The 26,471-nt window shown below is 32.9% G+C and overlaps 2 protein-coding genes across 13 annotated transcripts; one reads left to right on the top strand and one right to left on the bottom strand.

The window, feature by feature from the left end:
- Nucleotides 1-234: 234 nt before the first annotated feature.
- LOC106069103 (uncharacterized) lies at nucleotides 235-15,450 on the top strand. Of its 7 annotated transcripts, XM_056035515.1 has the most exons (3): nucleotides 264-384; nucleotides 834-891; nucleotides 12,500-15,450. In XM_056035515.1, the coding sequence occupies exon 3, from the start codon at nucleotides 12,554-12,556 to the stop codon at nucleotides 13,442-13,444; it is 891 nt and encodes a 296-aa protein (XP_055891490.1). In that variant the 5' UTR covers nucleotides 264-384; nucleotides 834-891; nucleotides 12,500-12,553; the 3' UTR covers nucleotides 13,445-15,450. The 7 variants fall into 7 exon arrangements, with proteins under 7 accessions (XP_013084154.2, XP_055891490.1, XP_055891491.1 ...); XM_013228700.2 differs by lacking the exon at nucleotides 834-891 and having other exon boundaries at nucleotides 235-384; XM_056035516.1 differs by lacking the exons at nucleotides 264-384; nucleotides 834-891 and adding an exon at nucleotides 7,443-7,535.
- Nucleotides 14,285-26,257, bottom strand: LOC106069080 (uncharacterized). Of its 6 annotated transcripts, none has more exons than XM_013228678.2 (12): nucleotides 26,125-26,257; nucleotides 24,533-24,587; nucleotides 23,083-23,195; nucleotides 22,513-22,668; nucleotides 21,835-21,971; nucleotides 21,480-21,625; nucleotides 19,944-20,129; nucleotides 19,416-19,505; nucleotides 17,978-18,196; nucleotides 17,584-17,715; nucleotides 16,892-17,008; nucleotides 14,285-15,627 (listed from the first exon to the last, which is right to left on the bottom strand). In XM_013228678.2, the coding sequence occupies exons 3-12, from the start codon at nucleotides 23,166-23,168 to the stop codon at nucleotides 15,520-15,522; spliced, it is 1,377 nt and encodes a 458-aa protein (XP_013084132.2). In that variant the 5' UTR covers nucleotides 23,169-23,195; nucleotides 24,533-24,587; nucleotides 26,125-26,257; the 3' UTR covers nucleotides 14,285-15,519. The 6 variants fall into 6 exon arrangements, with proteins under 6 accessions (XP_013084132.2, XP_013084117.2, XP_013084110.2 ...); XM_013228663.2 differs by having other exon boundaries at nucleotides 14,285-15,630; nucleotides 26,191-26,257; XM_013228656.2 differs by having other exon boundaries at nucleotides 14,285-15,630; nucleotides 26,125-26,256.
- Nucleotides 26,258-26,471: the final 214 nt, after the last annotated feature.

Genomic DNA, 26,471 nt, shown 5'->3' with positions numbered 1-26,471 from the left:
ATTGACCATGCGTTGACCTCATTTTGTGCCACTTTCCTTTATTTATAATAATCTTCCCTGAGGGGGTTATTGATTTCAGAACAGTTGCCAACCCTCGCACCAGATAAAGATTTATCTTTCCCCTAACAATATCACCATGGTTATGTCTAGTTGACTACGACGACGGACTGTTATCACGCAAGCCAGTGCCAGCCTCGCTCTCCTCGTCGACTCGTTTAGTGAGAGTGTACGTTACAGGAGCGCATTTACACAAACACACCTTCACACTCACACACTTATTGATTCCTTCCAGTTGGACCGAATGCCTGTTGCAGACGTCGGTATTCGTATGAATCCCACGGAAGACTAGTGAACCGTTAAAACGGCTTTAAAACAATAATACAGGTATCTAGTTATCTATTAGCAGCTATTATAGTGATGTTCAAATGAATTAATTTTTTGGCCTTACTCGACACTTTATCTGGCAAGGTTTATAGGCCTTTCATAACGAGATAGTTTTTAGATAATTGCCAGCTAAACATGTGAATCTGACCGTGCTCCTAATATTGATCTATTATTTTACATTTTAAACTAGTGTTGTGCAGTACTTGTAGATCTATATTTATTTGATGACACCAGTAGGCATATCCACATTGACAAGAAACAATAAGTGACAGTGTCAGTGACAACACAGGTGTTGTATGGTGTCATACTGGTAGACGCACACTGTCAGTAGGCAGTGATGCATGAGTGGATGAAAATTTAAAATTTACTTTTTTTTTCTAAATACTCACAACAAACGGATATTTAGATTATTTGACTAAAAGAAAGTCTTGTACAATCCAAACGTGTAGATCTAGCCAAGAGTGCTGCACCAAAACAACGTTTGTTCAAGCTTTGTTCAAGCTTTGTGTAAGTTTGTTCATTTCGTTTTGTCTTCTATTTATTTCAAGCATTTAAGTTTTAATACTACATTAAACCTGGATCTAATTGTAACTAATTAAAATGTACTATTTTGTTCTTCATTTGTCTTGCATTGAAATGAAATTGATGATGAGAATATTTTAAGACATAGTGAGATAATAGTGCAGGCCTGTATTTTTTTTTTTTTTACAAGTTTTATTCAATCTAGCCTTGAGATGTCAGTTGCCTTGTGGAAGATAAATCGAAAAAAAAAATTAAATTTGTTTTACTTAATGTACAATGTGCCTTCTAATCCTACCCCACCCCACCCCCAACCAAAAAAATACGATAAATTCATTTTGTGTTTGTGATGACAAGTTTACATAGTTAGCCTGGTACTTAGCTTGGTTCCAAGCTTATGCTCCCTAAGGATTGGATCGTACTTGGATAGTAGACCTAATTTCCCCAACCTTAAGGTTACATTTGTCATTTTGACGGTCACATAGTGCCAGATTTTAAAATAAAAACTGCCAACGGTAAGGTGCCCGAAATGTATACATCGGGCTCACCTAGACATATAAATTTGATGCCCTTCACCAACGGATGCCCATCCATCTTGAATAACAATAACATCTAGCATAACAATAACATCTAGCATAACATTAACATCTAGCATAACAATAACATCTAGCATAACAATAACATCTAGTTCAATAAAAAAAACCGTAAGCACTGAATGATTTTTGCCATGAAAGTTAATAACAGTTGTTGTTGTTGATTCTGAAGATTTTACAATGCTGCAAAGTGAACAAAAAATCCTATGGTTAATTCAAAGACTATGCTAGTCGGTAGCTTCGTAGTCTGTACACCGGATATACCAAGTAGCTTGCTATTTATAGATTTTCCTCCCTGTATAAAAATATCCTATACGAATGTTTACAAGTTTTCTTTTGGCGCCTCAATTTGTAAAACACTTATTACACATGCGCGTGTCATACAACAAGACATACATTGAGGTTGTTGGTCTTCTAGTTCTGTAGTAGAGCATTTCTTTTCTGGTACGCTCCCTTCTATCATCTTGTGGAGTTACATTATTCATGGTAAAGAGAGCACAGTGAGTGTAGTGTATGGGACCAAACGTGCAACTTTTTACAGAAGACAAATGACAAACTAAAAATATAACGAAACGAAATTCCACTTTAAAAAAAACTCTATTGACTCCTTACCGTAACTAAGCAGTTCTATCTCTTTCTTTCTTTCTTTCTTTCTTTCACTCTTTCACTTTTCTTCTTGTTTACAGACCTACACACTCACTGCTTCGTTCTCTTCTCGTACTTTATCTTCTTTTTCCCTTTCTTTCTATCAAATTATCTTTCTCTTTCTTTTTCTCTTTTTATTTATATTCTCTTTCTTACTCTCACTATCTCTCTCTCTCTCTTTTTAAGTGTATTTCTCTCTCTCTCTCTCTCTCTCTCTACATGAAATTGAGTGTGTGTGTGTCTCTCTCTCTCTTTCTCCCTCCCCTCTAAGCCGACTTCAATGAAGACAATGCTTGAAGTGTGCCTTGTCTGATCTAACCTGTTTGAACAAAGGTCTGTCTAATCGCCTAGTGATTGTGAAATGCAGGAAATAAAATGTTCACACTAATCAACAATAAAACACGCTAAAATAAAATTAAACATTATAGAAAATGATTTGTTTCAACAATTTATACAAAATGCCAGCACCTGAAACGTAATTCACACATAGGAATAGTTAAACCGAAGCTCGCCATTCCCACACATGGGTAAACATCGAACATATGAAACTACTAAAACTGTTGTCACTATTGACTATAATATACGCGAGACTACTCTCCGGTCAAAATTGTAGAAATCAACGCTCATTTGCTTGTTTTTATTAAGTGTCTAATTATAAGTGCCTTATTATCTAGGTACTCGGGTCAAAGGTTATCTTTTTCACGCTAATACATAAACAGCCATCGTGTCTTCTACCACTATCTGGCTATGTCTACCATACAAAAATATCCAGAAAACGATTAAGGCACATTTCTTATTCTCTAAGCTAGGTCGAAACCTTGTAAGTACTCTTTCTTCCAAATTACCACGGAGCGTGTTAGCCTGAATCAGACAGGAAGATAATTGACTTGATCAAGTTTGAATCTCTAATTAACATGCACGACTAGAGAATAAACACTTGGTTAAAACGTAATAATTGATTTTTTTTTAAAGAACACTTGTAATTATATGTAATTAGATATTTAAAAAAAAATGAACGAGTTACTTTCTTATTTAGTAAAGAATATAACTGAGCACATTCTTCTTATGGGTCTAGATTACAGATATAGGTGAAATACCCAGTAATATGAACACTGTAATATGAACACTAGACAGTAGACACAGCGTGTTAGCGTGTGTGTCTATGTTTAGAGTATATATATCATGGGCGTAGCCAGGATTTTTTTTTTCGGAGGGGGGGGGGGTTGGGGGGGGTCCCTCCCGCGGAAAAAAATTATATATATATATGTGTGTGTGTGTGTGTGTGTGTGTGTGTGTGTGTGTGTGTGTGTGTACATAATAATTCTTGATTACATTCTGATACTTTCGGAAGACGTTTATTGTGCCCTAGAAGAGGTTCTTTCCTGGAGTTAGTGGACAACTCGTAGACTCCCAGCCCTTGCTAGCAATGGGGTCTGGGGAAACTCGCAGCGCTCCCCCAGCCGAGCACTATTTCTGGTATTAAAAGCCAACAAATGCAAAATCTGAGGTATTAAAAAGTTTTATTTCAAAAACCTAATGTGCTATTCTCACTGACTTAGACCCTCTCGCGCCGTTCGGCGCATTTTCCGGCAAGCTGTTTCCGCAACTCTTATTATGCGTAATTCATTTTTTCGGAGAACATGTCCCGCAAAACCTCATGCGACGCTCTGTCACAACCTTACTGAGGGTTCGACTCCCAGTTCGGCATATGATTTCTTTGATTTAGACCCGATCTCTATTACTGACTCCTAAAATCTGTCTTAGCCATCTTTGTTGAGCCACATTTAGTGTTTTTCAATTTCGGCAGATGACGTTATTAATGGAACCCAGCCACTGGTAGAAATTTGTAACCTCTCTTGACTACGCTCTTGGAATTACATGCCTGTATTTCACTTTAGATTTTATATCGAAAAGGAAAGTTTTTTCGTCAAATCATCTGTTGAGGGGTTTTAAACTAAGAAATTTCTGGAGTTTTTTTTTTTTTTTTAATTCAAAACCATATTTAGCTACGATCATAGAATTTGGTGACTGTAGTTTGCTTTAAAATAATATTGAAGAGAGAGATTTTCAACTCAAAACCATCTGGAGAGGTTTTAAATTTTAAAAAAAGCTCAAAGAATTTTAGTGTGTAATTTGCTTTTTTTTATATTGAAGAGGTATTTTTTAGCATCAAAACCCTCTGAAGGGGGATTTAAACTCAAACCCCCCTTTGGCTACGCTAATACCATTTTGAGTGCGTAATTTGCTTTTTTTTAATATTGAAGAGGTATTTTTCAGCTTCAAACCCCGCTGGAAGGGGGTTTTAAACTCAAAACCCCTTTGGCTACGCTCATAGTTTTTATAGTGTGTAATTTACTTTTTTTTATATTCAAGAGGTACTTTTTAGCTTCAACCCCAAACTGGATGGAGTGGGTGTTAAACTCAAAACCCCTTTGGCTACGCTTATAGAATTTTGAGTGTGAAATTTGCTTTTTTTTTATATTGAGAGGGGGTTTATCGTAATTTTTGGAGGCGGTTTTAAAGTCAAAATCCTCCTTAGCTGTTTTCTTGGAATTTAGGGATTGTCGTTTGCATTTTTTTTTAGTTTTGTTTATAGAAGAGGGGGATTTAACTGCAAAACCCCTGGTAGGGGGTTTTAAACTCAAAATCCCTGTAGGGGGTTTTAAACTCAAAACCCCTGGTAGGGGGTTTTAAACTCAAAACCCCCTCGGCTGTGCTGTGGTAAGTGATGATTTAGTATTAAAATCTCACCTAAAATAAACAAAATGAAAGCAAAAATCAGTCACTGAATTCCGTTCCACCCTCCCCCTCTGCGGGAGGGAGGGATTTTATTTCGGGGGGGGGAGGGTTTAAACCCCTAACCCCCCCTGGCTACGCCCATGATATATATCACAACCTACCGATTACTGACTTTTACTAAAGATTACAAGGAGAGTTAATGTTTCACACAAACTCAGATGCAGCCCCTGAAAGATCCACACATGTGTCATCTGTTTGGTAAGCAATACAGTTTAAAAAAGGTATGAAAGTGTTGCCGGCATGGTTGTATTTTTGACCTGCTGATATTGTGAGTGTTGTTGCCTTGATAATATTCATAAGTATTCAGTCAACTTTTCGTCATTTAAATATGGTTCATTTTCATTATCAGCCTGAGATTTGTCATTTAATCGATTGAAAAAGATACCGGTACGCTTCAATTTTACAAATGCATTCTTTTTTAAAAAAAACAACAAAAGTAACTGGTAAATTATTAGTGACTATCTCGTACAACAGAAAACACAAGAATTAGTAATATATATATATATACAGTGCTTTTTTGTGACAGTACGCACCGGCTACTTTCCTACAGTTTCCAATGTGGGGAAAACATGATTACTTTTCTTGATGATAAATGCGAATAAACTTTTGTTCTATCATTTGTAATACTAATAGTACATAGTTTGTAAATTAGTATATATTGTGGAGAAAAAAGTTTTTCTATTGAATTTTAGAACAGAATAGCTCGCTTTTAGAAGACAAAAGGAAGCTGTTGCAGCAGAATTTTGCAAGCTTCATAATATCATGTTTAATCTCTTTTCTAATATTTAAAATGTAAACGGGACGGACAGACAGATCAAACAAAACTGATAAATGCCTTTCCCCTTCGGGAATGGGGTCAGCTAAACGTTTAAGATACCTAGACCTATATATCGACCCGTTAACAAGTATTCGAACAGGATATTTCCTTTTTGACAGCGCTCTTCATAAAAGTAGATATATTTTATTGGAAGATACCTAAATTTAAACTTTATTGATTAGAATATAGATCTAGTATTCTGAGAAATCAAAATAGGACAAAATATCATATTTTTAAATTCTAACAGCAATACCTTGAAGTCTTGTTGCTGACTGCTGGAAATAACTGGGTATGATAGTATATTGGTCATAAGTTAGTTTGTTGGTATGGTGTTAAGTTGTTATGTTGTATAATTCTACTTTTATTGTCATACGGCGAAATAAACATGTTGTGAGATTCTGTCACAAGCAGATCTTCTATGTGCCCTTGACCTGACAGTTTCTAGAAAATTATTTAGGACAAGTCTTAACATCGAAAAGAAAATGGCGTCTAACTGTAGGTGTCATCAGAGAATTATGTCACTGTTATTGCGTTATTGCCCTGAAGGGACGGATTCAGAAGTGTGAGAGACATTTGAGACAGTAATTCGATTGTATTGGGCTTGATCATTCTCGTGTCCAGAAAGACGTCTTGTAGCGGGACTGTTTTGTTCAAGCAAAAGACGACTTGTAGCGGGCCTGTTTTGTTCAAGCAGAAGACGTCTTGTAGCGGACCTGTTTTGTTCAAGCAGAAGACGTCTTGTAGCGGGCCTGTTTTGTTCAAGCAGAAGACGTCTTGTAGCGGGCCTGTTTTGTTCAAACAAAAGACGTCTTGTAGCGGGCCTGTTTTGTTCAAGCAAAAGACGTCTTGTAGCGGACCTGTTTTGTTCAAACAAAAGACGTCTTGTAGCGGGCCTGTTTTGTTCAAGCAAAAGACGTCTTGTAGCGGACCTGTTTTGTTCAAACAAAAGACGTCTTGTAGCGGGCCTGTTTTGTTCAAGCAAAAGACGTCAACAGAACGCTGGGAGAAATAAGCTTTAACAGGGAAAAGACGCGAAGGTCTGCATCGCATTGGCGAAGACATATTGAATTGTCTTCAAAAGAGAGGTTTGAATCGATCTTATTGATGGACGTCTCTCGCGAAAACTGTATGAAGGGTCTAATTTAAAAGATGAAACAATTTCCCTTAATTAAAATTTTTTTTTAAACTCCTGCTTTGATTAACACTCAAGTATGAATTCATAACTACAATGCAAATTAATCTTATACATTACAGACGTTACTTCAAAAAAGAAGATAATTACGTCCTACGCATTTCATGTGTCAATCTAGTCATGCTTGTTGGTCAGTGACTTAAACTCTGTTAAGTCGTTGGTTTTCCTGACTAGTTCAGGCAACCCATTCCATTCTTTAATGGCACTAGGGAAGAAAGAGCATTTGTACGAATTTGTCCTTGCGTATGGACAATCAAATAGTTTGCTGTAATCCAATAGGGATAAGAGATTTTCCGAGAATTAAATTTTTATAATCTCTTCGATTCACAATAAAAATTTCTTTTCTCCCTTGTCAGAAATCAATAACGGTACCCAGGTCTGTAGAGACCTACAGTCCAACACACGCGGAGATAAGTTAAAACTATAAACACTTGTGACGGTTTATTACTGTATACCCGTTTCATTGTGGCAAAATACTTTTATTGAAGAGAAACCCAATAACGAAAGCATTAGTGATAAAATCATGTCTGGCAGGAATTCCCGATATGTTCACTTACAAAAACTCTGACCCGAGACCAAACTTAAGGTGAAGAGATTATAGAAGTTAGAAATATGAAATACTAGGGCTACTTTCCTACAGTTTCCAAAGTAGCCTATGCTTTGAAACCTTGAAGGTAGCCATTCGAATATATAACAGTAGACAATGTAATTTTTTTTGGTTTAGTTTATTTTTGTTTCCTGTACAAATCCTACTATTAGCCTAGACTTTTTTCATGGATGGAACTGTAGCCCTAATGTTGGAACTTGGTTGGAAACTGAAGTAAAAAATTGAATCATATTTAAAAAAAAAATCTTTACACGTAATCTATCATGAGATAGGTGCACAAAAGATCTAGATTAACTGTTTGTTTTTTTTTTCTGAAATGGATCTGAGAAACTCTTGTGGTAAGATAATTATTTTTATTATTATTATAAGAAAAAATAATGCGCAAGATACAAAAAAAAAACACGATTAGGTTGATTTTATTGTTTTGTTTTAATGCCTGTGCAAACTTTTAATTTAAACGACCTGGAGATGCACATTTGAGGGCAGTCCCATCTAACTTTATCATATGCTTCGTTGCCGTCTTGATGCCTGGTCTTATTAATTAGATTATTTTTGAAAAAAAAAAGCGGGGGGGGGGGGGGGGACAGAACAATAATTTCATAAAAATTAACACAAATTAAACACAAACGCCAAATTTTTTTTATTTTTGAAGCAATATGTATGTAAAGTTTCTCATAAAGTACTATTCCGAGTTATTGCTATTATATTGGTCGTATGGGAAATTTTTATTTTAATTGGGCTCTAGAAACATGTAGCTTTGGATGACTTTTTTTTTTAAAGTCGTAGGCCTAAGCTTGGTAGGTAGGCCTATAAGTTATCTGCTCCTACATATTCAAGTAAATCTTGTGATTTCCAATTTGAGGACCTCGTTTCCTTCAACACATTAGGGGGGGGGCCTACTCGTATTATTTTATTTCTTAAAAACACAACTAGATGTCCTTGGATAGCTTAAATTCAGTAAATTTACACTATTTGGGCACCTCTTGCCGAATCAGACGACACGCATGGCTTATCACTGGTGACTACTTGCGTCCTGTCACTGCTGGTATACCTAACAAAGTGTTTCGCTCAAGTTACCGCCCTTTAAAATTCCTTGATTGGCCATTCACGCAAGTGTATGGCCAGTTGATCAATGGATATTTATCATAAGTCTCTTACTGACTTTTGAAAGCTAATTAGTTGATTGGTCACAGTTTGTAGGTGATCTAAGAACTTTAAAAAAAAACTAATTCAAATTGTGTAATCAAACACCAAGCGGAAATTTATTTAAACACTTCAATCTGAATGTCGTCTGCTCTAACCCTAACAATATGCTAATGAAATAAAACATTTTTTTTTTACAATTATACTTCTTTTCATTGACAATTTTATTTATTGTAAAGTTCATTTAGATTTAAAAAAAAAAAAAAGAAAAGCTTATTCGATCAATTGTCGGCGTCACTTAAAAATAACGTCTATTTATATCGAGCTCTAATAAAATGTCTTGATTTCCCTGATCTCTCACACTCTCGCTCTGGTTGGCTTGAGAAGTGTTGTAAACTAGAATCTCAAGAGTACTACGTGAAACAATCACACATCGGAGCAGCAAACGAGCGTTTTTTTTCCTTTTATAAATATCTGTGTTTAAAGTTTGCCGTTTCTGGAGCGTTTGAGGTTTTAGAGACAATTGTTTGCTTACAACAAATACAGTTGATATTGACACAATCAATTAAATGTGTTAGTTATTCTGAAAATTTAGAAAAATTCATAAAAAGAATTAAGAATATATTTTGTGATTCATTATATAGTCGGATTTAAAAAACAAAATAATTAATTGAAAATCAAAGGTAAGTTGCACTTTAATTAATGTTCAGTTGTTTCATAAATGTTCATTGGTTTCATTAATGTTTCTTTGTTTACATAATTAATCTATGGAATAATTTCTTCTATATTTATAACGGGATATTGACTAGGGTTACCAAACGTCCGGCAAAAGGAGAATATATATTTATTTTCGAGGTTGTGTAGTCCTCTGTCCGACAAGTGTTTGGCTTCAAAATGTGATCATGTCTGGTGCTGTTGGTGACTGCAATTGCATGTTATCCAGCCATCAAATTGGATCCTTCATATCTTCTGGTTACACACACGAATTCACTCATTAACGATCTTACACGATCATGGGTGTTCGTAGATCTTAATACTTGAGACAGAGATATGAAACTGTTTCAAATTAGATATCAGTCTAGTAATATGATACATTATATTGTAGTTTTACAGCCTATGATTTACTTACTGTAACTAAAATATTTCTTCAACTAAATGGTAATCCTAGTTTTTAGATTTTTGTCCTCCCTTGTAACGCTTTGTCCTCCTATGTCCTGATATTAACCTACAGTATATTGCTAGCAAACTTAAAAATTAAGATTTCTAAAGAAACATAGGCCTACGTATCAACAGTAGATAACCCATTCCTTGGTTAGAACCTTAGACGTTAGATCTTATCATGGACTATACTTTAAAACATTTTACAATATTATTTATTGAACAAGTCAAGTTATCTAAATTAGGTACAAGCATGACCAGTCACTCATAATTTATGACAGGCCAGGGGTTAAATAAATGATCAAATCAACCTAAATACGACGAGAGAGTTTATTGATACACATTTAAGTCGTAAAAACAAAAGTGAAAAGTTGAGCAGAAGTAAACCTACATCTTTCCGGTATTAAACGTGCGTCATTTCCTGTTGCTTCTATCAATTCCTGTTGCTTCTATCAAGCACAAGTAGATGTCTTTCTCACTTCATATCTTTATCTAGTTTTTCGATTTTTTTGTCGTGTCCTGACACTCAACATGGTTTTATCTACTTCCATCTCCATCTTTCTTTCCTCTGACTGACTGACTCAACAATAGGGGCCTACCCCCCCCCCCCATTGTTTCTCCAAATATAGTGTTTTTTTTTATTAATGAAGATTTCTTGCTTAAGAGTTGAAAGTGGGAAGGGATATTCCAATAGCTTAGTTAACTGAATGTCAAACTCATTTCAATTAAAACACTTTACGAGTGAGGAGAAGATTCCCACAAGGAGTAGACATTAAGTATGTGACTTGGTGGATGCTGTTTTTGTACAAGCAATATTCAAGACAACTCACAACGACTAGAGTGGTGGAAGGGGAGATCACTGTACGAACATCAGTACATCTACATTAGTAATAGTAGAAAAACAAATGATGTGGGAAAACTGGAAATTGCTAGATCTGGCTTAAAACAATAGTGGATTGTTAAGGGGGTTGGCTTAACGATATAAACCTGCATACAGATGTAGGGTCTAAAATGAATTATTGTGTGTTTTCATATGAAAATGTACATACTACTGAGGTATGAAACACCTGCAGTGGTAGGCCTACATCTTTGTAATATGAATTCGTTGTTTTTCTATTTGATCATGCAATGAATACATTGTAAGTAGTGTTCAATGAAGTTTAATAAGCCTACATCAGACTGTAATTTAGATAATAAAAATTATAAAATAGAACGAAAGTAGGGGGGGGGAGGACAGGAACGCCTAAGCCCTTAGGTAATTGGAAGCCCTAGGTGATGTGAATAAGGTGACCCCAAATGAATTAGAAAAACCAAAATTAGGTCCGAAAAATACACAATTAATTAAAAACCTTCCTGTATTTATTTATATAGGTCCTATCAACTAATAAGTTCAGTTCATAGAGCACACCGATAGCACAAATGCACTTCATGAACGATTTATGACCGTCAGGCTAGAAACTAGACAATAGCGGTTCACCGAAAGAAAGAAACAATAGTCTTTAAACATTTGTAGTCTAACAAATAAATCTAAACACTCGTGAAGAAGAGAAGATAAACTTTGAAGTGTAGTAGAGACTTAGATATGGGCATGTAGACACAGAGTTGCTTCTATAGTTGAAATTGGATCCATGTTTTGTCATTTTATTTCTCTAAAAAAAAAACTTGTTTGAGTCCTGTGCGAGGCCCCCTCCACACCAATCGGAGGCCCTTGGCAGCTGCTTAGTTTGCCAATGCTAAGGCCGGCCCTTGGGGTTGCATTACACACTTGGATTTAAATGCTTGTTTTGAATAGTACTTACCTTACTTAGTGTTAATGTATAATAAATATCGTTTTAAATAGTTTCAATTAAGACTCAGCCTTAGTGGAAGAACCTTTGTTTATTTGTTTTTATAATTCTATGTATTTATTTGTATATTACGTTGTGATGTTAACTTTTCCCCCCATACTGTCATAGACTAATAATGAACGAGATCACACAGTAAACATAGAGATTTGTGAGCAAGAAGTGCTAATAGAGCCGAAGTTTAGATTTGGTCTAATAATTGTCTGTAAAACAGAGAAAGAAAAGAGAGAGGTAGAGAGAAAAATGAGGGGAGGTGCTGTGACTGAGTGATTAAGCTTACAAACCTGGGATCCTGGGTTCGAATCTCGGTGAAGACTGGGATTTTGAATTTTGGGATTTTTAGGGCGCCCCTGAATCTACCCAACTCTAACGAGTACCTGACCGTAGTTGGGGAAAGTTAAGGCAGTTGGTCGTTGTGCTGGCCACATGACACCCTGCTCGTTGACCATAGGAACAGATGACCCTAACATCATCTGCCCCATAGATCTGATGGTCGAAAAGGGGAACTTTAACTTCTTTTTTTTTTTTAGAGAGAAAGAGAGGTGGAGAAAATGGATGCTTTATCTCTATTCATTGTTTGGCTCATTGCAATCTACGCCTTATTACTCTTAATCTGTAAACTATTTTACCAAAAGATCGAATCGATGTGTCATAATAAAGAGTTCTCCTTTCAGACAGATTCTATTTCCATTATCTAATTTGTATTATAGACAACTCATTGAGTATCACATTCAATTAATGAATACAAGAAAGCTTTTTATGATAGAAATCTACATTGCGCTTTATTTTCTCTTTCAGTTTTCAATGCAGAGCTTGTGAGATTTTTTTCTGGCTAAACAAGACAATAGCAACATGGAAATAAAAGTGGACAACACAACTGAGTTAGCTAGAGACCGAGGGAACGGGGAAAGTTACGAGGCGAATTTCGAATTCTTCCCATTTCACGAGGGAGAAACGTATTCGTTGTACAAAGGAGTTCTCAACGGGGAATACTTCGCCAGTGACAGGCACGGCGAGCGGTGCGTTGTTCGGACGTTGAAAAAGAAATCTTCCAATAGTTACGCTGACTGGGATACATTTGTGCAGGTCGCATCGAATGCGGATGAGCTAGCCTCACAATTTCATAGAGAAACAGCCAGCATGACATTGTCTTTCCCTCGGCCACTTCTGACTAACGTGAATCAAAAATCATCTTTCGTTGGAGTGTTCCGTAAATTTAACCCCCACGAAAAGCGACTGAAGATAAACGAGACGGTGGTTATTGAGCCATTAGTAGGGAGACCCTTCTTTCAGTTCCACAAACAAAATGTTGCAAACAATCAGCAAAGTAAACCTCATGCAGAGCAATGCGCAGTCAAAGGAAATAAACAGAAGCGTACCACAAAGAACAGTAACTGTGTTTCTAGAGAACAAAACAGTGAAGAGCAGAGTTATCCCGTAGAGGTTCTGCCAACTCTGGCTGCCTTCTCTCATTACACTTGGCACGCAACGAAAAAATTTATCGTGACCAACTTTCAGGGATCATTCAACCATGAGACATCTTCATTAACTTTGATCAATCCCACAATTCATTCCATCGATCAACGCTATGGCGAAACTGACAGAGGCTTGGCCGGAATAGAAGATTTTTTTAACAATCATGAATGCTATAAGGGTCTCTGCTCTACTTGGTGCAAGTATGAAACCCAAGATCCTAACGGCAATTCTTCAGAACCAGTTACATCTCTAAATCAGCCGGATTAAAACACTGTCCTCGTCCACTTAATTAAAGTCGTTGTCAGGATTCATTGCCCACATTGATTAGACCTCGTTGCCTTCGTTGCTATGCTTCGTCTTAAAATGGCGAATACTTAGAGAGGCGTTAAAAAAAGTGAAATCTTAAGACTGCGCCGTCAACAAAAAACAACAACACAACAATAACAAATTGTGTACGTTTGAAGTCTTACACGGGTAAAACAAAACACCTCCACACAGTTGATTTATTATTTAACTTCAATGACTTATAATATTATTGATAAAAGTAAAAATGTATAAGATCTATTTTTGAATTTTTTTTTTTTACAATTGTTACGTAGACGTAGTGATTCTTGTTTTAATGTTAACACTGACTTTGTGACCTAGACTTTTAAGCAGTTTTATATGTACACCATTAACACCAAGACAAAGAAAATGTTTTGTTTTTAATTCTAGCTATGAAATAACATTGAGGAATATGTGACGATACAGTTTATTTTTTAATTTTATATTAACATTAAGACCATAGCACGAAAATTAAGCTTATATTTTCATTCTAGTTTTATATTGACGCTTTAAATAGATCTAGATGAATGAAAGCAGAATGTATAGATCTAGATATAAATGCATTTTGTTTGTTTGGTGTGTGGGCCTGATGGTGGGGAGACTACAACACAAAAGAACTCAGACAAAGATTAAATTCTGTCAAAACTTTTGGTTCATTCAATCTTATGTATCAATATACTGTTTGGTGTTACCAGTCACAAGCTTGAGAATAAAAAAATACAATAGCAATAGAAATGGATTTATTCAAAAACATAGGTTGTACAAAAAGAGATGCAAGATGAGTAAAGTTGAATTAAACAAAGTTTATTATCAACAGCTAGAAACAGATGGTGTGTAGTTTTTTAATGATTATAGAATAAAAGCAGACAAAAAAAAAATATTTTAATATGCGAACTCTGGCAGACAACTGCATAGTTAAATACCCCACTTTTCCTTAATTTTCAGACTTGAAGACAATGCCTTATTGTTATTTATTGTAGTACCGGTATAAAAATCAAGCAATTTAAAAAGCTTCATAATCTAACAGTGCCCTGTAAATACGCAACTTTTTTCTTCTATCTATAAAAGCTAAATTCGGATACCAACTAATGCATTTGGAAGATAACTAAATATTTTTTTTAATTGGAGAACACAGTTGTAATATGTTATAAATGCTGCCATGGGTTCATATGTGTTTGAAGTCTTGTAGAACATTTAGTTGTGAATATTTTCAAATTGTTATAATTCTTGCTGAAACCATATTATAATGAAACCATGTTTTGGTAGTTTTATTTCATACGAAAAAATTAAAACAGCCATAGCATTTATTTTATGTGAACATACTTTTACAGTTTATCTTTATCATCAACATTAACAAATAGCTTGCTAGATGGATGAGTTTTCATTAGCATGAGATTTATACTTATACTGTGATGTGGAGTGTAGATTTTAATTTTAAAAAACTTTGATGCTGAGTACTTTATTGCTTGAATTAAATCAAGAAAAACAAATAAAAAAACAAAATAACAAAACCTTGTTTTAAGTTGATGTATAACTTTACTGTAAAGACTTGTATAGAAATACTCAAAAATTTACAGTGGAATTTAAATTTATAAAATATGTCATTCTAAAAGGAATTTATTGCATCAAGGCTTGAAAGTCAATTGTTATGTAAATATAAATTACAATAATGACATGGATAAATATTTTTAAAAATGTAAATTGTTTCCCGTTCATTTAACTCACAAATGAGTTTGTATATAAATCAACACTTTGTAAAAATAAATGCCCATTTTCAATATCCCTAAAGCAACATTCTAAAACAACAGGATCAATATAATGACAACAGTTTGATATGAACATTTTTTTTCAGTCATGCACAGTTACCTTCAAGCACTTCTTTAATAAAACCTTTTGATTTCTAAAAGCTATTTCAACAAAAAAAAAAAAAAAACATTTTATTTTAGAAACACATACAAATGAACCATTCATTTAAAAAATGACCTACTGCACAGATAAAAAATGTTTCTCAAAGGAGCTCAAGGTTTCTCGGCATAGAAGAGACCCCATCTCTGATCTCCTAGTTCCACACGGACAAGTTTTTCTTTCCAGCCATCCACAATATAATTGTAGCCGTCTTCATCAAACTGCTAGGAGAAACAAAGAAAAAGGATACAAGAATGATACTCTAAAAGTACATTTGATCTGTACATCTTTAAGTTTCTTTTTGTTGTTTTTTTTCATAAAATAATTGTATAAACATAGCATAGTGAACTCTGATTTTCAATAGCTATTTTATTTTGCATGTAAATATAACAGACAGTTCATAAACAATAGCAACTTTTCCATAGGTGGACAACTAAAAAAAGTTCCTCTTTCCACATGAAAATTAATTTTAAACATATTTTCCACATTTAGGAATACATACAGCTGTTATGTTAACTTATTAATTAATGAACTCATCATAACATTTGTTTAATTTGAATCACACGTTTTGGATGTTCCATCAGAAAAGAAAATGATTACTCCTTAGCTTAAAACTCCTGCAGGATGCAGGGCATAATGGCAGTCATGATATGAGCTCAGGACCATAGTGAAAACAAAGTGCATACTACTCAACCAGGCCACAATTCAATATTATCAGAAAGGGGTAAATGAAAAAAGTTGTCAAATTTTATGTAGTTACAATAAAAAAACTTATTTTCAAGACATAGGACATTTTATTGTTCAAAACTTGTGTTACCAATACTATATCAGAAGGAGAATGTTCAAAGATACTGAAACAAAGGTAATGATTAGGACATTTTTTTTTGTTGCTTCCTCTATTATTATTATAGCTTTTATATAACGCTACTTTCATGCTTATAACATGCTCAGAGCGCTTTTGGTCCAATCTCATTTGTGGACCAATGGGAAAGGGGGGGGGGGAGGGGCTATCTAGGAGTTGGTTTTCTGTGCAGCCCTTAGGCGCTCAGTAAACACAACTCTGCCCAAGTCGGGTGTCGAACCTCGAGCCCCTTTCTAGGTAGCCAAGTTCAAGTGCACTTGAACTCTCGACCACGCTTCCCACAATGGACTAAGGTGCCCATCTTACCCAGATATTAATTTTAATTACCAAAGATGATTTCATAACAACTGATATGTAAAATAGCCTCAATATGTTTTATCCATCAATCTACTTCTTTTAGCAGAATCTGGGATTTCTAACTCTAGTTGCTTCAAATCTGATAGAACAATATACATACCACTTGAAACAATTTTGTTTACTGCTGCCCTACTTCCAGGCTGACAAGCTGGAGTTTGTTGCTGTTTCAATCCCAGTCTTTTAAACAATGCAACTTTCAATAGTATCAGCAGTGAACACTGGTTGTACTATTTAATGAGATTGTTTATCACAGTTCAGATAGTTACCTTAATGAACTCCTCTTTATTACTTTCTGTCCTCTCAATTTCTATTTTTAAAATGTCTGCAAACTGTTGTGTCTTGTCTTCAGCTTTCACATTGATAAAGCCAGCTTCTTCTAAAACCTAAACAAAAACATGAGAAAAACTGCATTTTTTTTTAGATGTAAACAATAATTAATAACATTCAAACAAACATGCAAACATGCTGGAAATATAAATACATATGACAAATCATAACGCAGTTGATGAATTTAACATTTAAGAAAACAAAATGTGTGTTTGATATTGTCCTATCATATTTTGTAAATTCAATATTTCAAACACTAAAGGTAATGTGTAATGGTAGTTTGCTTTTTCTTCCCTTTTTCCCTATTACAAAATATAGGAAGAATTAGTAAAACATGGAATGCTTTGAATTTTCTAATTATCCTCATTTATTTAGTAATATTGGAAGAAAAATTCCTGTAATAAATTAGAAGGCATGTTTAACTGTTGCAATATACAAGCATAAACTGTTTATCAAAGTGATATTAATCAACTGTTGCTGTCAATTACTTTTAAAAATGCTGTGTCACATTGGAAAATCAGGGTTCTTTAAATGGACACACAGATGTAAAAGAAATATCAAATATTCGATGGATTAAATTTAAAATAATTATATTGTTATAAATAAAGATAATCTAAGCAAACTGGCTTACTTTTCCATAAGCAGCAGGTGATAGAAGATTATAGCCTCTCTGTTGAACATAAGCTTTAAATAAATCTGAATGTTTATTGGGACTACAGCAGTAATCTGAGATGAGAACTTTTCCTCCAGACTTTAAACATTTCTAAGAAATAAATATAAAGTTGATATATGCTAAGCTTTTATAACATAAGCCAAACTTTCAAATAAGAAATAATTAAACATTTCTAGGAAAGAAATAAAAATTTGATATATGCTCAACTTTTAGCAAACAGAACTTTTCAAATAACAAATACTTAAACTTTTCTAAGAAAGAAATATAAAGTTGATATATGCTTTACTATTAACAAAGACATAATCACTAAAAAGATGTACTTAAATATTTTGGTAAAAACATTAAAACCTACAAAGAATTTTTTAAACAGAGACAATTTGTCTGCAATATGTAGTATAACATCGCGGCTGTAGACAACATCAAATGACTCCGCTGGATATTCTCTCTTTGTGGCATCAGCTATTTCAAAGACAACTTGATCTGGACCACAGCCAACTTCTTTGGCTCTCTCCAGTCCAATTTGTGTCATGTTAAATGAAAGGTCAACACTGACTACCTTCACACCATAGGTCTTTAAGGAAACAAATTCAAAAAATGATATTAGTTCTGATTACCTTCATTTCACAGGTTTTCAAGGGGTATAATCAATACAGTAGAACTTTATTTTGATATTCATTTCAAAAGTAATCAAATTGAAAATAAAAGTTGAATTTCTCCAGACTACTACTTATAATACAAATGAACTTAATTCAGATTAGTTTAAGCCAAAAATCAGAAAAAGGGAGAATTAATTCTAAAAGTCCTCAAAACAAAAAAAAATCTGTACTACCTATTTACCAAATGTTGAACATAATTCAGATTACAATCCCTGATGACTTTAAGCAAAAACATGAGAAAAGCGTAAGTAATTCTAAAAGTTTTCAAAACAAAACAATCTGTACTACCTATATACCAAATGTTGCCCAGGGGATCAATAGAAAGGTCATTATAGTTCCCATACAAACCACACTAGAATGTAATACTGACCACCCCCCTACATTGTTCAAGATAGATATGTAAAATATAGTGAAAGTTAGTCATGACTATTAGAGGAAAATGAGAAGTAGGCAAAAAAAAAATCATAAAAAGTTGTACAAAAAATCTTAGAATTTTTTTTAAAAAAAAGGTAAAATAAAAACCTTTGCAAGAGTGATTATTTTGCTCTTAATAATTAATGCATGATAGATTTAGAAAATGGACCTATTGAACCCTCCCCCCCCCCCTTTTTTTTTTTTCATTTCACACATTTTCAAGGGGCATAATCAATACATTAGAACTTTATTCTGATATTCATTTCAGTTTAATTTTAATTTTTACTAATAGTAATACAAATAAACATAATTCAGATTGCTATCCCTGATGACTTGTGGCCTATAGATCCAGACTTAAAAGACAGTGTGCAAAATGTTCTTGAAGTTTATTTACTTATTACTCTTTAATGAATAGAGCCTACATTCAGAAATATCCAAAGTTTAGTCTGTTCAAGATAAAGATTTTTTAGTCCTCTAGCCAAATTTTTTTTTTTAATCTGTAAAAAAATTTAACAATCGAAAGTGTGGTCAACGAACTAGTAATTCTTCTCCTAATGATATATATCAACTGTCAAATTTCTAGGGAAATCATTTGAGCCATTTTCAAGAACTGTGTCTACCCAGGATCCTTTTCTTTCCAGGATCCATTTGTTTCTAAGAATGTGTGACCTGAATAGAGGAAGTGTAAAAATGAAAACCAATAAAGAACAAAAAGTTCACCTTTGCCATATAAAATGCACCACCTCCTATTCCACCACCAACATCTAAAACTTTTTGGCCTTTTTGCAAATTGAGTAATTGTAGAAATTCCTGTGAATATGAAAACAAACAAAAAAAAAAAACAATAATTAATCTAATCCACTGATAAATATAACTGAAGAAATACAGCTAAAATATACAATAAACCAAACAATTTGATTAAAAATAATTTTCTGTCATAACAAACATAAAAGTGTCTAGTCTACAGTAATATTACTTAACTCCACAATAGAGAATAACAACATAAGCAATAAACCAAATTTTATAGTGAAAAAACTTTGCTGATGTTAAGCCATTTCAGACTAAAGTATTGTTTCTTAAAAATGTTTTTTTTAAATCAAATTTATCTTAGTCTGTAAACAGAATATCTATTAAAATGACTTGAATTAGAAAAGTTTTACAGATGAGTTTAATATAATCATAATTGTCTTCATTCTAAGATAAATATAACAAGTTCTTGTACAAGGTTTGACTACTATCATGTCTTACCTTAGTTGTATCTATTCCACCAGTACTGACAAAAGTTCTTCCAAAAATCTTTTCATAAAGAAGTATACCTCTTGTTGAGTACTGTTTCTTGTCGAGGAACTCTCTAAAACTTTGGAAACCATGGGCTTGAGAGTTATCTTTCTTTACTTTCTCTAATAACCAGATCATATCACAATCACCATCTTCCTGTAATTTTGAAACTCTAGTAATAATTGTAAGAAAATTAAAGGCTTAATTTGGATATCATTTTTTTTTTATTTCTGCAAACTTACTTACTAGAAATCATTTATTGCTAATTCACAAATCTGTGATTTGTTTATAAAACAACTATTTTCATGTATTGGGTAATAATTCAAAATATGTTTTGGATAGGTGGTAAAGTACTTGGATTCAAAGCTAAAGATCCTGGGTTAATTATTGAGAAAACAATTTACTCTGGGTTTATGTTGAAGAATTTTTTAAAAAGTTTAGCAATAAATTTCTATTAGAGAAAATTGACAAATTGGTAAAAAAACAACAACAACCAAAATACAAAAAAAAAGTACTTTTTTAAAAAAAAAAAGCAAGTGTACTTGTATTAATTAGTTTGGATCAGTCATGTTATTAAATTTGTAATAGATCTCGACAAGCAATAACAAGTCTGTGCGATTATAAATATTTTTACCAATTGTTTTAGTTTAGTGCAATTTCATGCTTTTAGCTTTCTCAGTACGTTATGATAATATCACTTGTCTTGACCAGTTGGAAAGAGGTAGGAGGAGAAAGAATGGGGGTATCTGGGTGATCACTTTTTAAATTTGAATTTTTAAAGTGAGCAACCTGAATTCTGAATTCAAACTCAAGTGCTAAGGCCTTCTCAAGAAAATATGGTAACCTCTGTGCCTGGGAGCTGCTTATGAAAAGGTATAAAAGTTATTTACACATTTTTCTTTCTACAAACAATAAAGGGGACTAATTCAACTTATACCACCTTATCAGTCAAGTAAAATTTCTTTTCCTTGTTCGAGATACCAAACAAAATAATTAATTACCAATAGTTATTTAAAATAATTGTGCAAAATTTCAACTTAATTTAATTAGAGATTGTGTGTGGTAGAACATGTACAAATTTTTTAGCAGACAGACAGAGTGAGTTGAAATAAGCTTTGTAAAAACAAAATTAACATGGATGTCAGGAAAGTGGATTTTTATGAAGTAGCAAAAAAAATTTTCTAAAGAACTAAAATGGTTCTTACATGAATTTTTGGGTGGAAAATCTTAGTTTAGATCTTTAAAATTAAAAAAAAAATATACAGAGCCTTTTTAGCATTCAATTTACTCAAATAGTTTTAAAACTATTTCTCAATAAAAAACTATAGTTAGGAATGTTCTTCTGATTCCCACAAGAACAACTGTTATGCTTACCCCAACCTAGTGCAATGTTTTAGAGTAAGCTGTTTAAATTGTTAAAAAAATTAACTTAAAAATCCACACACTAAAATTATGTAATATTTTATGGGTCTATCAAAATTAAAATGTCAAATCCTTGAATATTACCTTTAAAGTAGCTTCTGAAGTTCTTGATAAAACAAGATCAAAACCATAGAAACTATCTGAGTCACATGGTACTGAGACTGATGAATAGAAAGCCTCATAAACTTCTATCTCCCGTATTGGTATATTGTGCCCAGAAGAGTCCACATCTGAAATGTGCAGTTCAAAGTAGCATATCATTTAATTGTAACGTACAAAATGAAATATTTATAAAAGTAATTCTAACACAGTGGTTCCCAACCATTTTGTGAAATTAAAACAACAGTAATACTTAATAAAAAGTCACTAGAAAAATTCTTAAACTTTGATGTCACAACTAATGGATTTGGGAACCACTCTGCTAAGTTTATCTCTTTACCACTTTTAGACTTGCTGGTTTCTACAAAGAATAAATAGCCATCTGGACGTAACCAAGATAAAAAATTTTGGAAAACACTTTGCACTTGGTTGTCTTCTAAAGTGAATACTTGTTTAGTAGCTACTATTATATCTACACTGAAAATAAACAATAATCTTAGTGTTACTCATTGGAAAATACCAATTTCTAAGAATTTTTTGACATCATGTTACCTGACATTAGCAATCAATGAAATTGAAATAGAACTCAATAAATCAAAACACTGATACTTTTAACTTTCTTGGGTTTTTCATTCTGCTTTTGTTTTGTTATATATTTTAAATGGCATCTATGCTATTTTAATATTTAAAATCTATGTCAAGATCATATGTCTAATTGACCTAAATGTAGTAAACTCTCTTGCTGTAGGGAAACTTGACATATCCTAAGATCACAACTTTTATCTAAAGAATGTTCATGCCAGGTTTCATCTAGAATGGTCAAATGGATTTGATATCTTTAAAAGACATGCATACATCTTACATTCTACTTTATCTGTTAGATACAAATCTAGCAAAAAAATATCAGACATTGTCTAATAATACAATTCCTGTTAATGGGATGTCATTGAAATGAAAAGAAATAGTCATAGATTCACATAAAATGGTCAGCAGAAAATTGTTTTAAGTGAAGACTTACCTCTCATTATCTAAATTTAGTTTTGTTACATCACTAACGGTGAATACAACATTCTCTAAATGTTGATTGACTTCTTTGTTCTTCGAAATAAGATCTTCAGAATTATCAATTGCTATAACCTTCTCTGCTTTTTTTGCTAATTCAGAAGTGAGATTACTAGAATACAAAAAGATATCAAAATGTAATGTTAAAGATATTTCTTTATAATTTAAGGATGATTATAACACCATTTACCAACGTTGTTTTTTTTTTGTTACAAATACTTTTTTTGGGTATACAATCAGTTTTTGTAATTTTACCAAAATAATTTTTTAGATGCACAGTTTACCATTAGGAAAATGTTTTTGAGGTGCTTAAATTGAGAAATGATGCCTTTGAGAATTAGATCTATAGAATAAATAAGAATATATCTATAGATATAAAAAAAACTAATTTAGCCTATTTAAATTAAAAAAAAAGTGTTTATTAAAAACTGACTCCATCTGGATTTCAAGAATATACTTAATGAAACAACATGAAGTTTAAATGATTTTATAAATAAATATATAAAACATAAAAATGCATAATTACCCAGTTCCAGCTCCAAGCTCTACTACTACTTTACCATTGCAATCTGGCAAATAAGATAAAATCTCTGAAACTTCAGCGCTGGTCATTCTTTTTTTTAATAAGTCAGAAGTTTTCTAAGAAGACAAAAAAATTAGAGAAACTCATGTGAAATCAAATGGCATGTGAAAATCAGCCTTTTTCAAGATAAATACATTCGTAGTAATTGTTTAGTTTTAAATTTTATATAACAATTTTGTCATTTTAACAGAGAAAAAAAACAAAAAAAAAACAGCCTATTTAATTTGCCTATAAATAAAAAAAAATTAAATTCCATTAAATGTTGAAAACATTATTAGACAACAAAAATGAAAATGGATCATGTTTTACCCAATTTTGATTAGAAGTTGAAACTCTAGACTACATAGCCTCTAACATGCACACACAAACACAAAGAAAAGATAAGAACATCTGTCGCCTTTCAGATTTAGTGATTATTGTTTTAGATAATGAATGCATAGTTCAAATGTTCCTTTGGCTAATTTATCTACATTTATTCAGAGTGTCACATGGCCAGCGAAGTGACCGCAACCATCTTTACTTTGCTTAACAGTTATAGAGCCGGGTGGACATCTTATAATCAGAACTTAAAAATCATTTTTTTATTTTTTCCTTAAATGTTAAATATTATAATACATCAATATCAATTTTAGGCATTTCGTAGGTTACAAATGCTGTTTACAACAACTCATTTAAAACTAAAGTAGGAAGTAAAATTAACTGATGTAACCTAAGTCTGATGTAGCCAAAACAGAAAGTCCCTGAAGTATATTTCTAAAACTTTTATGGATATTTCTCTTCCACTCCCTGCATTTTTCTTGTATTTCTTGCATGACTTGTATATATATATATCTTTGTCTTCCTACTCTCTTACATTTATAGACTACATCCTCACTTTTGAAAATAGTAAATGGAAGCTTATCTACTAAAGTTTGTCAGTGATGGCTGCTTGTCAATGTGGTAGACTCTTTGGAATGTCATCACAATAGTCCATAATTCAAACCCCACATGATGCCATTCCTGCATCCTGAGGTGGGACATAATATATCTTCATTTCTAAAGAATCTTCCCAATCCTTATTATATGTAGGTCTGTAACCTTCTTAATATAATTAGGTGATGTTGAAAGCACACATTTGAATAGCTTAAGTAGGTCATAATTACTCAAAATGTTTTTCATGTTTCGGATGTTCCTTCAGAGTTGAAGATAGTTTACTTCCTAGTCAAAACCTCCTGCAGGACGACAGGGGATGGAAGAGGACAGGGTTTGACCTGGGACCATCGATAAGTCCAAATGACAGTCAAGCTCGCAAATCACACAACCTGGCAGCCATTCTCACTTAACAGATATATAAATGACTCTTAACGTAAGCCTAAATCATAGTTGAATCTAGTCTAGTTCTAACTATACATACTGAAATTTAAAATTGTTTTGACAACTACTGACTTTGTGGTGCTAACATCAACACACTGCAATAAAACATTTAGACAATATCAATATTGAGTGTTGATTGAATGAAATAATACTATAATTATAATACATACATGTGTATATATATAGATCTAGATAAATAGGTCTATCATAGATCTAGATCTATATTATATTTATTAAATTTACCTGCTGTATTCAATATTGTATTGATATTAATACTAATATTGATCATCTAGATTCTAGAAATTATATTAATTTTATTAGATTTAGATATAGAATCTAGATCTAGCTCTAGAATATTCAGTCACTATATATACTAATATAGCTGTATAATAATACTGTAGTATCTATACATATAATTCTCTTCTTTGCTCAAGAGTTTGGACGAGAAGAAGTAAAGAAAAGATCACTCTCTTATTTACGCATGTCGGATGAACTAGATTTACGCCACGGATAATAAGTGAAATTTAAGAGTTTGTATTAGATAATAAATTTGTCTTTGCATTTTATTCATTCAGAACAACTTTATGAGCCTTGCGTGTAGCCAAGTCATACAGTATATCATAAAAATTATATTTCTTGCATAGATCATGCTCAATAGCAAGAATTACCAAATGTTTCAATCTATCTACGAGAATTGTTAAACTAAAGTAATTCTTCATTAGTTTGAGGCGCGAGAAGCTTCTTTAATCAGATTCCAAAATTACGGCCGTTTTTTTTTTCTTATCGCGCATAGGATTATTGGCATTTTCCATATTGAATGACACCCCAAAATGACAATTTTTGTGTATATATTTCAGGAGATTTGTATGAGTTTTCTAAAGATTTTAATAATTTCCAGATATTTCCAGGACTTTTTCGTATATTTTGCAATTTCAGGAGATTTCCAGGAGCTCCTGGTAAATCAACAGGAGGTCGCGGGAAATCTGTTATAAGTTAAACAATGGTTTATTTAATAATTTATACACTTAGAATTAGCGCGGATCCTATGAAAGTGCGGGTCCCACTGCGTTCGCATAAGTGCGGAGCCCACTGCGGTCACCTAAAGCCGCCCTACAAAATAACAGCTTATGCTACACCGCCGGTCGACTAGTACTTTTTAATAGTATATAGTCACACATACTGACTAACTATAGTAGTATAGTGAAGTATTTTAGTATAGTGTCTATTAAGTATTTATAATATATAATTATAATAATAGATCTAGATCTAATTAATTATAATTTAATAATGAATAATATACATTGAGTCATTGACTCAATGAATGATGATTGACTGATCTGGAAATTATAATATAATATTAATATAATATAATATTTTAATTATATAAAATCAACAGATACACTACACTCTAGCTAGATTGGCTAGATTACTAGTGATAAAGTAGTTAGTTAGTTAGTAGATGATCTAGATCTAGATTAATCTAGAATCTAGAAAGAATATATAATAATATATTTAAAACGTCTAGTGTCTAGATAATCAATGTATCTAGAGCTAGATAATAGATTAGATTTAGATTAGATCTAGACCTAGACTAGAATATCTAGATCTAGATGTAAATGAGTATACACATACACACAAGTCACAGACTAACAGAGACACACTGCATATGTTGAGGTAACAACGTACGACAATAATTACAATAAAGTAAATTCAAGTCAGCTGTTTTTCAGACGCCGTAAGATCAAGTGCAAAGGTTATCACTAAGTTAAAGGTCAACTTTACCGGTACCCTAGCCCTAGGCTAGTAGGCTATCACTGTCAGCATTTGTATTGCTAAGTTAGTTAAGTTCTGTTATAGGCCTACTAACTATTACATTTACACACTAAAAATCTAATTAGTATGCATATAAGTTGGACATAATTTAAAACAACAATTAGTAAAGAGTTTTTCATATTATCGCGTGAACTGCAGCGTTGCCC

The sequence above is a fragment of the Biomphalaria glabrata genome, chromosome 7 (genome assembly GCF_947242115.1).
Source record: "Biomphalaria glabrata chromosome 7, xgBioGlab47.1, whole genome shotgun sequence".
Taxonomy (NCBI): Eukaryota; Metazoa; Mollusca; class Gastropoda; family Planorbidae; genus Biomphalaria; species Biomphalaria glabrata.
Note: the sequence above shows the minus strand (reverse complement) of the source record. Positions and strands in the feature narration are given on the sequence as shown.

Bases quoted from the DNA above. Each gene is read 5' to 3' on its own strand.
- LOC106069103 (XM_013228700.2), top strand. From the start codon at position 12,554: ATGGAAATAAAAGTGGACAACACAACTGAGTTAGCTAGAGACCGAGGG.
- LOC106069080 (XM_013228663.2), bottom strand. From the start codon at position 23,168: ATGACCAGCGCTGAAGTTTCAGAGATTTTATCTTATTTGCCAGATTGC. The intron at 22,669-23,082 runs GTAATTATGCAT...TTTGTATTCTAG, and splicing joins GAGCTTGGAGCTGGAACTGG to TAATCTCACTTCTGAATTAG. The intron at 21,626-21,834 runs GTAAAGAGATAA...TGCACATTTCAG, and splicing joins AACCAGCAAGTCTAAAAGTG to ATGTGGACTCTTCTGGGCAC.